The sequence below is a fragment of the Juglans regia genome, chromosome 5 (assembly GCF_001411555.2).
Source record: "Juglans regia cultivar Chandler chromosome 5, Walnut 2.0, whole genome shotgun sequence".
NCBI lineage: Eukaryota > Viridiplantae > Streptophyta > Magnoliopsida > Fagales > Juglandaceae > Juglans > Juglans regia.
The window spans coordinates 21,115,761-21,130,282 of record NC_049905.1 but is presented as its reverse complement, the minus strand read 5'-3'; the positions used below and the strand labels follow the sequence as shown (position 1 = coordinate 21,130,282).

Below are 14,522 nucleotides of genomic sequence, written 5' to 3'. Positions count from 1 at the left end.
AAACAGAAAGACCTTGGTTTCAGGTGTTGTTTGGCTTGATGGAAATCTAACACATAGGCCTAAAACTTTTATGAAGAGCCCAAAACTCAGTTCTGCTGTTTCGAAGTTCAAAACTTAGCAGAAACGGAGAAATCATAATTTGTCCAGAAGTTTACTGCAACCCATACCTTGTTTGGGTTTTTAGCCTTTATCTGGAGTTCTAGAAGTCAGAATAAAGCAAACTCAGGTGCGTTTGAAAGCTAAGAACGAGATCTAAAACTTTCATGAGGACTTAAATCCAAAATGTGTCGTTTTGATGCTCTAAATCCATCTGGAAGTTGGTTAGCCAAGAATTCCATATTTTCAGCAGCAGATTTGTTTTAAAAATTGAAAAGAGAATTGATTTTGAGTTGATTGGATTTTCAGCTGCAAATATGGATGTAAGGTTTTTGAATTGGCTGGCACATAACAAAAAACATTTTAAAATTAAAAATAGAGGAGACCAAGCGGGGATGAACTTCTAGTTAACTGCGTATTGAGAGAGGTCTAAAAAAAACCAGACTAGTAGAGAGAAAGAAATGAGGATTGAAGAAGGAGCTGTAATTCCGAAAGGAAGAACAGAGCTCACGGTTTCTACAATTACAAAGTTCTTTTTCTCTTTTTCTAATTTTTAGCTGCTGAATTATTATTAAGGATGTTGAATTCGAATTTATGTTTGAGAAATAATTGAATTATTTTATTAGTTATGATTTGCCAGTTTTCTTATTCTAGGGCTAGGATGTAGTCATTGAATTTTGGATACGATTTGAGTATGGTTGTATTGAATACCCTTTGTTAATTATAATTGGATGATTTCGGTTTTCATTCTTGCAATTTACTAGCCCTGAATTGCATGCTTAAGATGTTGAATGAAGTAACGGAAGTTAAAGTTCAATATTAGTTCGTGAATTCATAAAATCTTGGCAATGTAGTATAGAAATAAATACACACATTTGGGACCTACATTCAAGAATTCCATAGAGCATAATGAATTTATATTTAATTTCTGTGATCATGACAGTAGACATGAAATTAATATAGGCATAGGTGTTATACCTTGAAAGAGGATATCAAATAAAAAAGGGAATTCGGTCATTGTAATTTACAAAATATTAATGCAAGCAACCAGGTTTAAACTCATTGAAGGAATTCAATTGATGAAAGCCAAGCCCTAGTGACGTTTCATATTTGATTTTGCAGGTTAAGAATTTGCAGTCAGTCACATAAATTTGAGATTGTCTAAATAATATAGAAAATTTTATAAATTGGTACTTAAATCTCCTCATTGTGGAAATGATACTCTTTTTGCCATGTTCTATTTGTCACCGACCCATGCACTTTTGGTAGAGTTTAGGGACCATCAATCACATATGCTTCTTTTTCCTAAAATGCATAGCTTTTCCACAATGAATTTCATATGTGTAGTAATTACAATTCCAATGAAGTTAATTGATAGTGATTATCCTTTTTAGTGTGTAAATGGTAAGTGTATACTTCTAAAAAAAAAACAGTGCATATTGTGATTATATCACTAAGAGTCACTTCTTTAACCATTAAACAAAAACTAATTTTTCAAAAAATTAAATACATGACCTGTCAAAATGAGGGGGCAAAATCATGAGGCGTACTAGCATTTTGCTTTGTATAAATGATAACTGGCTGACAAAATTCTAATATTTTGGTTTTTTCAAAAGTAATGACTCAACTTTTCGATATAATGAGGTTTATATTACCTTCGAGACCAAGGATTTTGCCGATGGAGGCAAGACTAAGACCTACCAAGCTGTTGTGCGAGATGAGATACCTGAAATTTCAGTGTTGTCCTTCAAGCTAAAACTTGATGAGGATGAGCAGGCTAAATGAATATTACTTTGGAAGTGGATGGATTTAATTAATTAATTACAGCTTTGCATATGCTTAAGATGTTATTATTTTAGTTACTTCACTCAATTTACTGACTTTTAGTTCACCTTTGTTGATTTGGCCTCCTGAGTTCACAAACTCAGCTTAGTTCAGCATATCGATATATTATCAGGGAGTTTGAAAAGACAAAAAGTGTTGTTGATGTCTGACAAAAATATGACATTAATATTTAATCAGGGAGTGAATGAAATTAGTCAAGTTCTTAGAGTAAGGCCACGAGAAAGCATGCAAAAAACTCACTTATAAATAGAAAAAAACCAAGAGAATGTCTTCGGTCTAGAAGAGGTTACACATAATTAAATTCTTGCACACACACGCCTACACTTACACCTAAAATCTCAAGAAAATGGAAATATTCTCAATATAAAGCGCTCTTAATTTCAATCAAAACATCTTTTCATCTCAAAATGAATTTTATTTGAACTTTCTATTCCATCATTTATTATACATGAACCCAGTAGCATGCTTGAACCATACTCAAGCTCACAAAGTAGAAAAGCAAGCTTGACAATAATGTCTTCCACACAAAATTAATTGAGAATATATACACATTCAAATTAACAAACAATTACAAATGTTGCAATATTGTCGTGCATTCAAACTACAATTGGACATGGAGTTCCATAAATTATGTTCTTTTTATTCTCTGATAGATTAAAGTATCGCCTTTCGTGTCACTTTTCTATATCCGCCAATTCCCCAACTCGGTCCCCACAACCCATAGACTTCTTTTTATCAACCAATAAATCTTTCCATACACTCTTCTTTCATTTTAGATTTGCAAGGAAATTTATACACTTTGAAAGGATAATTGTTTTCCTTTCTAATTCCATTGGTTTGGATCCACAAATCCTTCTCACTCTCTTCTTCTTTGCAGCAATCAATAAGCTAATGGAAAAAAAGATCTAATAACTTCCAACTTTACGGCAGTAATAACTTTCATAACTATAACTGCCCAAGAACAATATAAAAAGAAAAGTAATAATAAAATAGTTAAGACATTAAATTTATTGTTTGCCAAAGATATAACTTCAAACAAAATGAATGATTAATTAAAATCAAGTGAATAAACGACCAATTCGTGACCCTTGCAATATGCATATATATTACATTTATCTACTAATTAAATTCACAAAAGCACAAAACCCTGTAATTTAAAAAATATCATGTGTTATTTTTAAATATCCTATCAAATACGTGCATTAAATGGCCTTCTATTTATTTCATCAACAATGCAAATATATAAGTACAAAATAGTAATTAATACTAAATTCATTACTCATTTCAGAACGATAAAATTTTTGCATCACTTACATATCATGATCCTCTGCCTTGTGACGGGCTGCAACAATCCATAAAAAATATTACACCAATCCCACTCCTAATATATATATAAAAGCTAAAATATCAGAAGACAAACGTATAATTAATTAATATAAAAGCTACATAACAGTGACTACAGTAGTGCATGCAGAAGATGCAAAATAAAAAAATAAAAAATATCTAGCATCCATGCACACATTTATTTTAAGAAAGAGATGCCATATCTATTAAGGCCATGAAAATGAATGGATAGTATTTTTGTTTGACACTTTTGTTCCATTTATGCTCATGTAGTTGGCAGTTATTACGGTTTTTTTCCTGACAGAGTATTATCTCTTTCTTTTTTTTCCAATTTTGTCCCTCTATGTTTCTCGTTTTACGGTTTTGTCTCTCAGTGCAGCCATCTTTCACCCCCATAGTGACTTTCTTGAAGTTTTGCTGATCTTCACTTCCCTTTGGTTCCCATTAACGAAGATATTATCACACTTCATATCTATGTGGATCAGAGGAGAGTCATGGCAATGAAGATAGAGAAGCCCTCTCAAGATCTACCTATACCAGTGCTTTACTGCCCTAAGGTTAACTCTCTTTTGTTTTAGTCTATACATGTTTACAATACATACATAAAGGCAAGAAGAACCCACTAAAATAAATCAGAAATCCAAAAGATTGAAAGTAACGAAAAGACCCAAAAAGCTCAAATATTGAAGAAATTTGAGATGGATATGCTGCATGTTGAATGAAGACCAAAAATAGTTGCAATTGAAGGGGAAAAAAATCTCAAATTGGTGTTCATACACTCTATTTGAAACTACTTTGCGAAGGATTTCATTGTACCGCAACAAACAAAGAAGCCTAAAAATAGGCTCAAAGCAGATAACAACAAAGAGAGAAATCTATGATAACAAGAGAGAGAAAAGGAGAGAGACAGAGAGAGGTGTACTCTTCCAGATCTGCAAGTTGGATCAACTTCAACAAACTTGGAGTAATCTAGTTCAGGATGTGCAAGACCATTTACCTAGGCGACACAATCTAGATCAACTTCAACAAACTCGATGGAACAGGGAGGAGAGAGAGAGAGAGGGCTTTGACCGTGACCCCCGTACTCGCATTGCCCAACTTTGAAAAGCCATTTGAGGTGTATACGGATGTGAGTAGGGAAGGAATATGTGCTATTTTGATGCAAGCGAAGCTACCATTGGCCTTAATTTCCAAGGCACTTGGGCTAATGAAGAAGGCATGGAGCACCTATGCAAGAGAGATGTTAGAGGTTGTGCATGCGGTGAAGATGTGGCGACCTTATCTTTTGGGCCACAAGTTTACTATTGTAACCAACCAACAAGCTTTGAGGCACCCCCTACAACAAAGGATTGTCACTCACAAGCAACAAAAGTTTCTTGTCAAGCTACTTGGCATTGAGTGTGGGATTGTTTAACAACCGAGTAAAGAGAACAAAGTTGCCGATACATTGAGTAGAAGAGAAGGGAGTTCACTTTTTATGGCTTATGAATGAGGAGGATGACTCCTCTATAATGGCCTTGAGTGGGGCCGAATGGAGAGTTTGGGACAAGATTTGAGAAGGTACAAGAATTGATGTGAGAGCCTTTGAGATTACTGAACTTTTAGAAGCAAAAAAAGTAGGGGTAGTCGGCTTCAAGGTGAGGGATGGTCTTATCAACTACAAAGACTATGTTTATGTGCCTAATGTTCCTAACTTGAGGAATGAGATTCTTCATCACTCCCACAATAGTAAGGAAGGAGGGCATTCGGGGTGGTCAAGAACTTACATAAGGGTGAAGTACTTCTTTTATTAGGAGGGGCTTAAGAAAGAGCTAAAAAAGTTAGTGGCCGAATGTGATGTTTGCCAAAATGTCAAGTATGACACAAGACCACCAACCGACCTCTTACAATCGTTGACAATTCCAAACTTGATTTGGTAGGACTGGGCAATGTGGAGGGGCTACCTACTAGTAGTGGCCATGACGTGATTTTAGTGGTGGTGAATCGACTTAGCAAGTATGCTCACTTTGTTCCTATCAAGCATGTTTACACGACCAAGAATGTGGCCAAGGCTTTCATTGATAAAGTGTAAAGCCATGGGTTTTTATGGCACAACTCCATAAATGATAGTCACATCTAGGGGTGTTCATCCGGGTTCCAACCCGGGAACCTGGGTATACCCGGCCCAGGACCCGAGTTTCAAACCCGGGTCGGAACTCGGACTGGGTTTATCTGGGCCAGACTCGGGTAAATCCGGATTTTTCGAAACCCGGATTCCGGGTTGAACCCGGATTTTTTTTTTTTTTTTTTACACAAAAGCTTTTTTATTATTAATTAGACTTCAAATATTTTAATATTTTGTCTCCATTTAGAATTTCAAATCATATTCTCAATACAACGTAAGCCTATAATATTTCATGAGCCTATAACCAATTAATTAAACTTTTTAACTAAATACATGTAAAAATAAAAAAAATCAATATTCATCATGTAAAATGCATGCGACATACAAGATGCAATCAACTACATATTACATTGTTTGAACTAATTTGCTAAGAATATTACAAAACACATACATTACTTTAATTAAACTCTAATACATAAAAATCAGAAATTTTTCTAGGATTACTTTTCAATGCCACAACATAGGCAGCACCATTTTCTCAAACAGTTGCAGGTTTTTCTAGGGGGCTTCTTCTTGGTAGGAGCATCAAATCCATAAAGTGCTTGCCTTCTAAAAACACATCCAGTCCCAACATATATGGGTCCTTGTAAACCATCTAAGCCTTTCATGTTGATATGCTTTTGGTGGAGAAGTTAGACTTTGCAATAACAAAAAAGTTCATAAAAATATATAGTTAAACAAATAGATAGATGGATGGATACAACACAAAAATAAGAAGACTACACATACATCAAACCTTCTTTCCCAATGTGGGGTCCCGGTCCATCATGATTCATGAAACACATGGCTTCTCTAAGTGCCTTGCTATTGTTAATATAATGATCACAGTCAACGTTCAGAAGAATCTTCATAGACATTTGAGATAACTCATTATCATAGACATCAGCCTTACCACTTGTGATGGCCCTAGCCTTCTTGTGATGTTCAAACCCAGGTCTCTTTCCATGGGAAACATAAATCAGACGAGGTTAACTCATTTCCTACCACATCACAAACATCACTATGGCTGAGGAACACCTGTAGAAATGAGATTTCATATTAAGTGGTACCCCAAATATGAAATCTTCCAATTGCATAATCAAGCACTGAAAAGTCATATATTGCTTTAATTAAACTCTAATACACAACAAATTATTTGCAAAAAATCATAAACTACATATTACATTGTTTATTGGGATGATTCCTTTAAGAAACTACATAAAACTTTAAGAAAGTAAGATTATGCAAGAAGAAAACACTTGCTCTAGAATTTTTTTAGCATGAATAGACGAGGAGTCACCACCAACCCCTTGGGTTGTACCGACATTACAACTCACAGAATCTTCTTCCATCTGTTATTGAGTAATAAAAACCACCAAACACAATATTATAAATAATCAAACACTAATAATCAAATATAATAAAATATAACAGAGAGAGAGAGAGAGAGATAGAATTATATATTATATAATTCTTATTTATTACAAAGCTAAAATTCTTATTTACAATATTATATATGGAATTAGGTAAATAGTTGTTTATTATTTTACAAGCTGGTCACAATCTGCAAGCCAGGCAAATGGTTGTTTCAATCATTGTTATTTCAGTAAAAGAAAAGGAAAACACCACCCAAAAGGATAAAGGGAAAAGAAAAAGAGAAAAAAGAAACACATTTCATGTGTAAGAACAATCTTCTAATGTCCTAATTGCTAGTATTGGCAAAACATGTTCATATGCACTAAAAAAAAAAAGCGTATTGGTTGTTGATTTTTTGCAGATGGGACAAATTAGATACTAAAATTTATATTGCAACAAAAAGAGTGTTGATGAAAACCAACAAGAACTTTTGCAAATACCTAGTAAATGTCCTAAAAATTTTAGGCTAAAATTGCATCTAATATTAGGCTAGCACTCTGAATCCTCTTCTCCATGTTTTCAATGAAGGGCAGGTTCTGTACTGGCATAATATAGAAACGAGGTGAGCACAGAATGAACAAGGACCAAAGACTTAATGAACCAGGATATGCTTTTTTAAAATCATAACAACAATTTTTAACAAATGCAGTTACTAATAAAAAAAAATTAACACATGAAGTTGGGTACTAAGAGATTTAAGGGAATGCGATCCCCATAGCAAGAAAATTAAACGTCTAAATCTTTCACGTTATAGAACATGCTAATATTAGCTTGCCCATCAGTTAAATTGTAGGCACCAATTTTGAACATGACCCACCCCTACAAGAAAACTAAAATTCATTCTTTCCTTTCCCCAATTAAATGTTGAGGCTGGAAATAGCATTTGCGTCCTGCCAGCTCATCTAGCATCTAACAATAAGCTTGCACTTTGAATGCCCTTCCTTTTTTCTTTTTTTTTTCCTTTCTTGATAAGTAAAAGTAAAACTTTATTATAGGAAAAGACATAGTCCAAGTATACATGAATATACACAGAATATGCCTAAGCACCACTAAGCATGAGTGAGGGATAAAAGCAAATTATGAAAACTGCCCTGTTTTGACAAAGAAACAGGAATATACACAGAACATCACCATTTTTCTGTTATATAAACATGCATAAATGTTGGGTTATTAATCAAACCTTTCAGTTCAGAATCCTAGAAATTAACAGAGAGCATGTTCAAAAGTGATAAGATAACCTGATGAATTTGCAAATGGAAGGTCAAAAAAAGCAGTAAGCAAAGCATTTTCAACAATAACAAGAAATTTCATGCATAACACGCAACTGCACGAGCAGCAGGAAATTATAAATGTTGGTCACGGCCAGAGTCCTCTGTATTCAAAGCCAGGATATCCTCCACAGAAATCCAATGGAGGTCCAGTACTTTATTCAATAACAAATAAAAGATATTCAAAACAACACAAATCTAAAAGGAAAAGCAGAGGCTTAGAGCCCACAAGCCACAGAAACCAACACCCATTAACTCCGATTATCAACAAATATAGAATCGATAAACAACCCAAACCATTATCAACTAAGTAATTACCCCATCCATTCCACACGCACATAATCATAGTTACAGGGAGAGAGAGAGAGAGAGAGAGAGAGAGAGAGAGAGAGAGAGGAGGAGTATATAAAAAAATAAAGATCCGGGTTGGTCCAGGTTTTCAAAACCGGGTTTCGGCCCGGATCAAATCCGGGCCGAAACTAGGAATCAGAACTAGGTTTTTCGGGTTCCAGACTGGGCCGGGAAAAAATTCGGCCCGAATGAACAGTCCTAGTCACATCATATCCATATTATTAAAAGTCAACAAAACTAGATTTGAAAATGAAGGTATGCGAAATGGAGTTTGGTCACAATGACATTCATTATGATTGTTGTTCGGTGCTTTCAATAGTCAAGTATTGAGTAAAGACAAGAGACTCAGTTTTTATTTTTTCCTGTCCCAATTTGTTTTGAAGGAAGAACAAATTTATGGTGCAAAAATGTATCGGGCTCAAATAAGAACAAATTCACACAGGTGCGTTAATCTTTCTTTAAATTTGATCGTTCAATTCGGATAGAATTAGAGGGCTCCATCTCTTTTCATATGTTTTTTCTATTTTAAAATTGAAATTTTAGTTAAGCAAAGGAATTTCTTTCTCATTTACTCTGGCCTATGGTGTTATTTCTAAATTTTTTTTTTTTTAATATTTAGTATTTACTTTTAGTTGTTTAAAATTTGTATTATTTTGAGGATATGTAGAATGACATGTTAGAATATATATATATATATATTTGATAAAAAAGATCTCATTCCATTCATTTAAGGAGGATATACAACTTTGACGTCAAACAACAAGTCAATTACAAACGTTAGTAGAATCTCAGTACATTATTGTGACTGACATGGTCTAGTCCAGACGGCTTATCTCTAAAGACCGAAGTCTAAGAGATAGCACAACTCTGTTCCCAACAGAGTTCACAATAACCAAACATAAAACTCCATACCCAACTAGACTGAGTATGGAGAAACCAAACCCCAACATCACCGACTAAGTGGAGGGGGGACAACACCCTTTGGACCTAAGTCCGAAGGGACAAATGTTTTTGGGTTTTTTTTTGTTTTCTTGAAAATAAAGACAATGCATAAATAAATTACATAGATAAAACACTGTAAAAAGGGAAAAATAGTGCACAAAAAACGCCTCGGAAGGGAAAACCGATGGTCGATCTTGGAAGATCCAGAGTCGCCGGTTCTGGAGCAGCTGCGCGTTGCTACGGCGAAGAGCTCCTTGGTGGCGCGTGAAGGACACGCGCCGACGAGCTCGGAAATTTCGTCCCATGCGTGCAGGCTACCCTCCACTCCGGTTGGGGCCGTGTTCAGTGGACGTATAGATTGGCGGCTGGGCAACCTCCTAGTGGGGCGCGTGTTGACTATAGGAATCCGAAAGATCATGAACGCCGATTCTCCTTTTGTTTGGCCTGGAAAAACAAAAAAACAAAAAATAAAAACAAAAAAACTAGAAGGCGGGAGGGAAGAGTGAGGGGGGAAGGAGCCGAAGCTCCCACCCCCCGAGCCGGTCAGAAAGTTTGAGAGAGAGCGGGAGTTTTTGAGAGAGAGCGGGAGAGACTAGTCGCCAAATGACATGTTAGAATAGAAAAGAGAATGAGATCTGGCGAAAAGCAATATCAAAGACATATAATTAATTACTGTAGAAGCATAAGTCACGATGCCCATTAATAAGCCGTCAATTGCAAAAATGGCTCGATCACAGGATAACTTTCGCAAAGTCTGATGTACACGTGGCGCTTGATCCGTTCTTTTCAGCTCATATATATAGTGCCGTGACATTGGCAGGCTGCTTCATAAATCCAATGGATTCGGGAGAGTCGGATAAGAGACGGATGCAAGGTGAGGATAGCGATAGCGATAGCGATCTCGGTCCCTGTGACGGAATTGATGAACGTTTCTTATCCGACGAAGAACGCGCCCTCTACAGGTCTGCAGTTGCCAAGAGCGAGGTTTGTGCCGAATTCATTCTCTTCCTCTAACTTCCTCGATCACGCCTATCTTTAATTTTGGCTTCATTCCTTCATCTCCTCCCTCAAATCGAATGATTCGTTGTTTTAGGGCTTTGATGTTCCCGAAATAATCGCCGGCTACCTTTACAATTTGATTCAACCACGCGACCTCAACACCTACTACCATGAGTTCCTCATCTACAAAGAACGTTCGCAGCATGCAATCGACGAACACAACCGTCACTTCGCGGTTGGTTTTGTTTTTTTTTTTTTGAAATGTTGCATCGGTATTTTCTCGTATTTTCTTTATTTCAGTTTTGTTAAAATTTTTGTGCTACGGAGATGATTATATGAAGCTTACATGGATGGTAACCCTAGAATCACTTGGAAGGGAAGTCTCTAAGAGTTTTTTTACAATCAAGGCTTCTTATGTGATATCAGATGTGGGACGCTTTGATTACGAATAACGACGATGATACTTGATTATAAGGAGAGAAAGGAGGAGGTAGAGGTCTACCCCAAACTTGTTTTTGATCGGCAGGGATTTACCTCTAAATTTTTTTGATTAATTTTATTGGCAAGTAAATAGGCAAAACCAAAGTACACAGCAAGTGTAGACGTGAAAATTCCGAAATACAAGTTAGGAACTAGAGTAGGCTAAAAGCAAATCATGAAGATCATCTCCATCCAATACAAGAAACTTTTTTCCAAGTACGCAAAGAACTAAAGAGTCATGAGAGAAGAGAGAGAAAGAATCCAGTTTGTATATTTCCAGCCTTGGTTCTTAAATTAGTTGACGAAAATGTTTCTCTTCTCAATCTGGGTAAATATATGCGTAGTTATTGACTGTTTACCGTAATACACTTTACTTATAATTATGAGATCATTAATTCATATGTAGGAGACAAATGCAAAGCTGGAGCTTGTTAAGGTTTCAAAAGTGATGGCTCACCTTTACGATAACATTAGGTATTATATAACCTTCGAGGCCAGGGACTTAGCCGATGGAGGCAAGACTAAGACCTACCAAGCTGTTGTGCGAGATGCTATACCTGAAATTTCAGTGCTGTCTTTCAGGCTAAAACCTGCTGAGGATGAGCAAGGTAAAGGAGTATTACTTTTAAAAGTGGTTGATTTAATTAATTATTTACAGCTTTGCATATGCTTAAGATGTTATTGTTTTAGTTACTTCACTCAATTAACTGAGGCACCTTTGTTGATTTGGCCTCCCCCGAGTTCACAACCAACGGGACATCTTGTACTTTAATAATTTTGTTCTCCGTCAACCAATTATTGCTTTTTGGGAGCATTGTTGTTCCTTGTGGTAGTCAAGGTGAGAAGAACCTTCGGCTCGACATCAAAGAAGAAGCATTACATAATCTAAATGGGAGAATTTGTTGGGCATTGACCTTGTGTGCATGTGGGGAGGTCTATGAATGTGTTCAAAGCTAACTCCTAGTAGTTGGCTCAAGTGGTGTAAAGACCTTGGTCTTGGTGGTATGCTCCCTCCATGGTCCAAGGTTCAAATCCTAGTGGGTGCATATCGGACTGAGGGGATTTTCCCCTTGAATTACCCTATGTGCACTTGCGGGAAACTCCTTGCCAAGGGCCTGTGCTCCTCGGGATTAGTTGGGACTCGGGATGCTGTTCCCAATTACCCGGTGCTAATTAAAAAAAAAAACAGAGAATGTGTCCGCAGGTAACTCTTGGCTTTTAGGTCTAGCTTACTAGTTTGTGGGTTTGATTATCTTATTTTCCTTTAAAAAATTACTGAAATAACAAAACAGTACTTGTGATGAAAAATTTTATTTGCTTTGGAATTACAAGATACAAGTGTGAACTAATACAAAAACATAGGAGTGATTGTTGTAACTCTGCTTTTCCTTGATTTTTCATAGATATTTGTGTTGGGATTCCATTTCTGCTGCTTATTTTTCATTATTTTGTTTGATTTTTGTCAAGTCGGTTCAGGAAACCATGGGAAAGAATGGATTTGGGAAGGCCATCTTGTCAATGGTTAGTATTTTTGCATCTTGAATGGATATGAGATCGATATATTTATTTTCTTTCCTCTCACATATATTTGGTCCCGAGTTTTGTGCCTTAATTTCTATATTTTTGAATGATATTTTTCTTTTCTTTGATTTCCTTTTTCGCAATACAGTTTTTATTCCCAAACGATCTTGGATCTCTTAGAGCTCCTGCTCGAACTATAGGGCCTAGAGTGAGAGAGGGGTAGAGACACAGTGGGTCCCATGGCATTTAGTGACTATTGTATAGCTATTTGAGTGAATTTCTCAAGCAACATTAAATACTCAATAAATGTTGTAAGACTCACTTTGCGTGTTTATTTCTCCCCCACTCTAGGCTGAAGAGTTCAGTTCGTTCAGGAACAGTGGAGGATCCAATTCCACCTTAAAATATCAAAATTAATTTATTGCACCCTTGAATGGGAAAGGTTGACAAAAATGAATGGTAAATAAGTGAATGTACAAGTTTGATGGTTGGACCCAAAAGGATGGTGAACATTTATAGAGCGTGCGACGAAACGAGTAAATAATTTGTAAGGCAAGCATTGTCCTTGTCATTGTATAAGTCTTAAGGTTTCAAAGGTGGTGATGTTATGCAAATTTGAATTGGGGTAAAATTTTGAGTGAGCTGCACCGGATTACATACCACGATTAGGATTAAATGGTTGACTGCATTTGAGTATGTTGAATTTGAAGGCTAATTTTGGGAAAAGGGAAAAGCCAAAGCGGATGGGGGTTTAGGTTGTCTAGATGCCAGTATATGCATCAGCATCACTTGAAAATTGATCGTGAATATTATTGATTGAATCGTTTCAAAACTCGTACTGTTATCATCGTCACTTTATGATATTTTTTGTCATTGATTTTACATGAGTGACCAATTGGTGGATATTTGAGTGTCATTTTCAGGTCAGTTACTTCCTGGAGGTTGAGAAGATATTCGGAGGTGACATGCTTGGATTGGAGTTTAAAGAGGTTGTCCTCAATGGAAGAATATTACTTTGTTTTTATTTGGTTTTTGTGATGTTTCAACTTTCCTTGATTTACTTAGAGTTTTGTTTTCAAAATTGTTTTAAATTTACCCATGGATGGCTGCAATGTTTTCATTTATGTTTTTGACATTAATGGGTTGTTTGTTAATATGTTTTATCTTATCCATTCCTTTCTTATTTCATCTCAGCTCATTTCCTTTTCAAATATTATTTACGCAAATATTTTTCAAACTAATCATTTCAATTTTTCCAAACTTCCAAATGAAACAGAAAAAATAATTTAATTTTCTCAAATTTTAAAATAATATTAGAAAAATATTTTGGTATTTTTAATTCAACTCTCTCCATTTTTCAAAACTTCATGAAAACACTTTATATCATGTAAATATTTTATTATGTAAATAAATCTTTACTTAGATGAAACAAGTCAACCCAATTCTATATTAAGAATATTTTATTGGGCTTAAATAATATTTGATGAGTTATATTGAATAAGGTCATGAATTTTTAATTATTGAGATTGATGATTTTAATAAGGTTCAATAATTACGTTAAGGTCTCTTTATTATTTGTTGATTGAGTTAGACTCATTTTTAAAATTTAAAATCTGGCTATTAATTTTTTTTTTCATTTTAAAATTATCACTTATTGAGGCCTTTTATACTAGGATTGTACAAAAAATCGACCAATTGTCTAACACCAACTCAGACCGGCCGTCGAAGTTTAGAACTGGTTGAAATTAGTAAGGAACCGATCGATTGTCGGTGGTAAATTAACAAAACCGGTGTCGGCTGGTTCGGTTCGAGGTTTAAACCAACAAAAATCAATAAATCGGCCAACGTCAACAACCTCTTTTTTTTAATATATATACCATTATTAAATGACGCCGTTTCACTTACATAAGTGAAATGGCGTTGTTCTGCGAATCTGCTTCTTTAGTTTAAAAAACAAATAAAGGGAACGGTGTTGTTATGCCAAACGGCGTCGTTTCTACCTAGGGTTTAAACAACTCGTGCGTGCCCTCTACTTCTCAATGTTTTCATTCCATCTCCATTTCTATTTTGAGCCTCAACAGACAATTCTTCCCAAGCGGCAAGCGGCCAACTCCCTC

General features: G+C 35.6%; 1 protein-coding gene across 2 annotated transcripts; it reads left to right on the top strand.

The window, feature by feature from the left end:
* The first annotated feature begins 10,225 nt into the window (after positions 1-10,225).
* On the top strand, positions 10,226-13,527 carry LOC109013750. 2 transcript variants are annotated; one of them, XM_018995951.2, is made up of 5 exons: positions 10,226-10,389; positions 10,499-10,639; positions 11,291-11,492; positions 12,361-12,405; positions 13,329-13,527. In XM_018995951.2, exons 1-5 carry the CDS (start codon positions 10,243-10,245, stop codon positions 13,349-13,351), a joined length of 558 nt encoding a protein of 185 aa, XP_018851496.1. In that variant the 5' UTR covers positions 10,226-10,242; the 3' UTR covers positions 13,352-13,527. The 2 variants fall into 2 exon arrangements, with proteins under 2 accessions (XP_018851496.1, XP_018851495.1); XM_018995950.2 differs by having other exon boundaries at positions 12,352-12,405.
* Positions 13,528-14,522: the final 995 nt, after the last annotated feature.

Excerpts from the sequence above, each read along its gene's own strand:
- LOC109013750 (XM_018995950.2), top strand. The coding sequence starts at position 10,243 with ATGGATTCGGGAGAGTCGGATAAGAGACGGATGCAAGGTGAGGATAGC. Across the intron at positions 10,390-10,498 it reads CTGCAGTTGCCAAGAGCGAG|GGCTTTGATGTTCCCGAAAT; the intron begins GTTTGTGCCGAA and ends TCGTTGTTTTAG. Across the intron at positions 11,493-12,351 it reads ACCTGCTGAGGATGAGCAAG|TCGGTTCAGGAAACCATGGG; the intron begins GTAAAGGAGTAT and ends ATTTTTGTCAAG.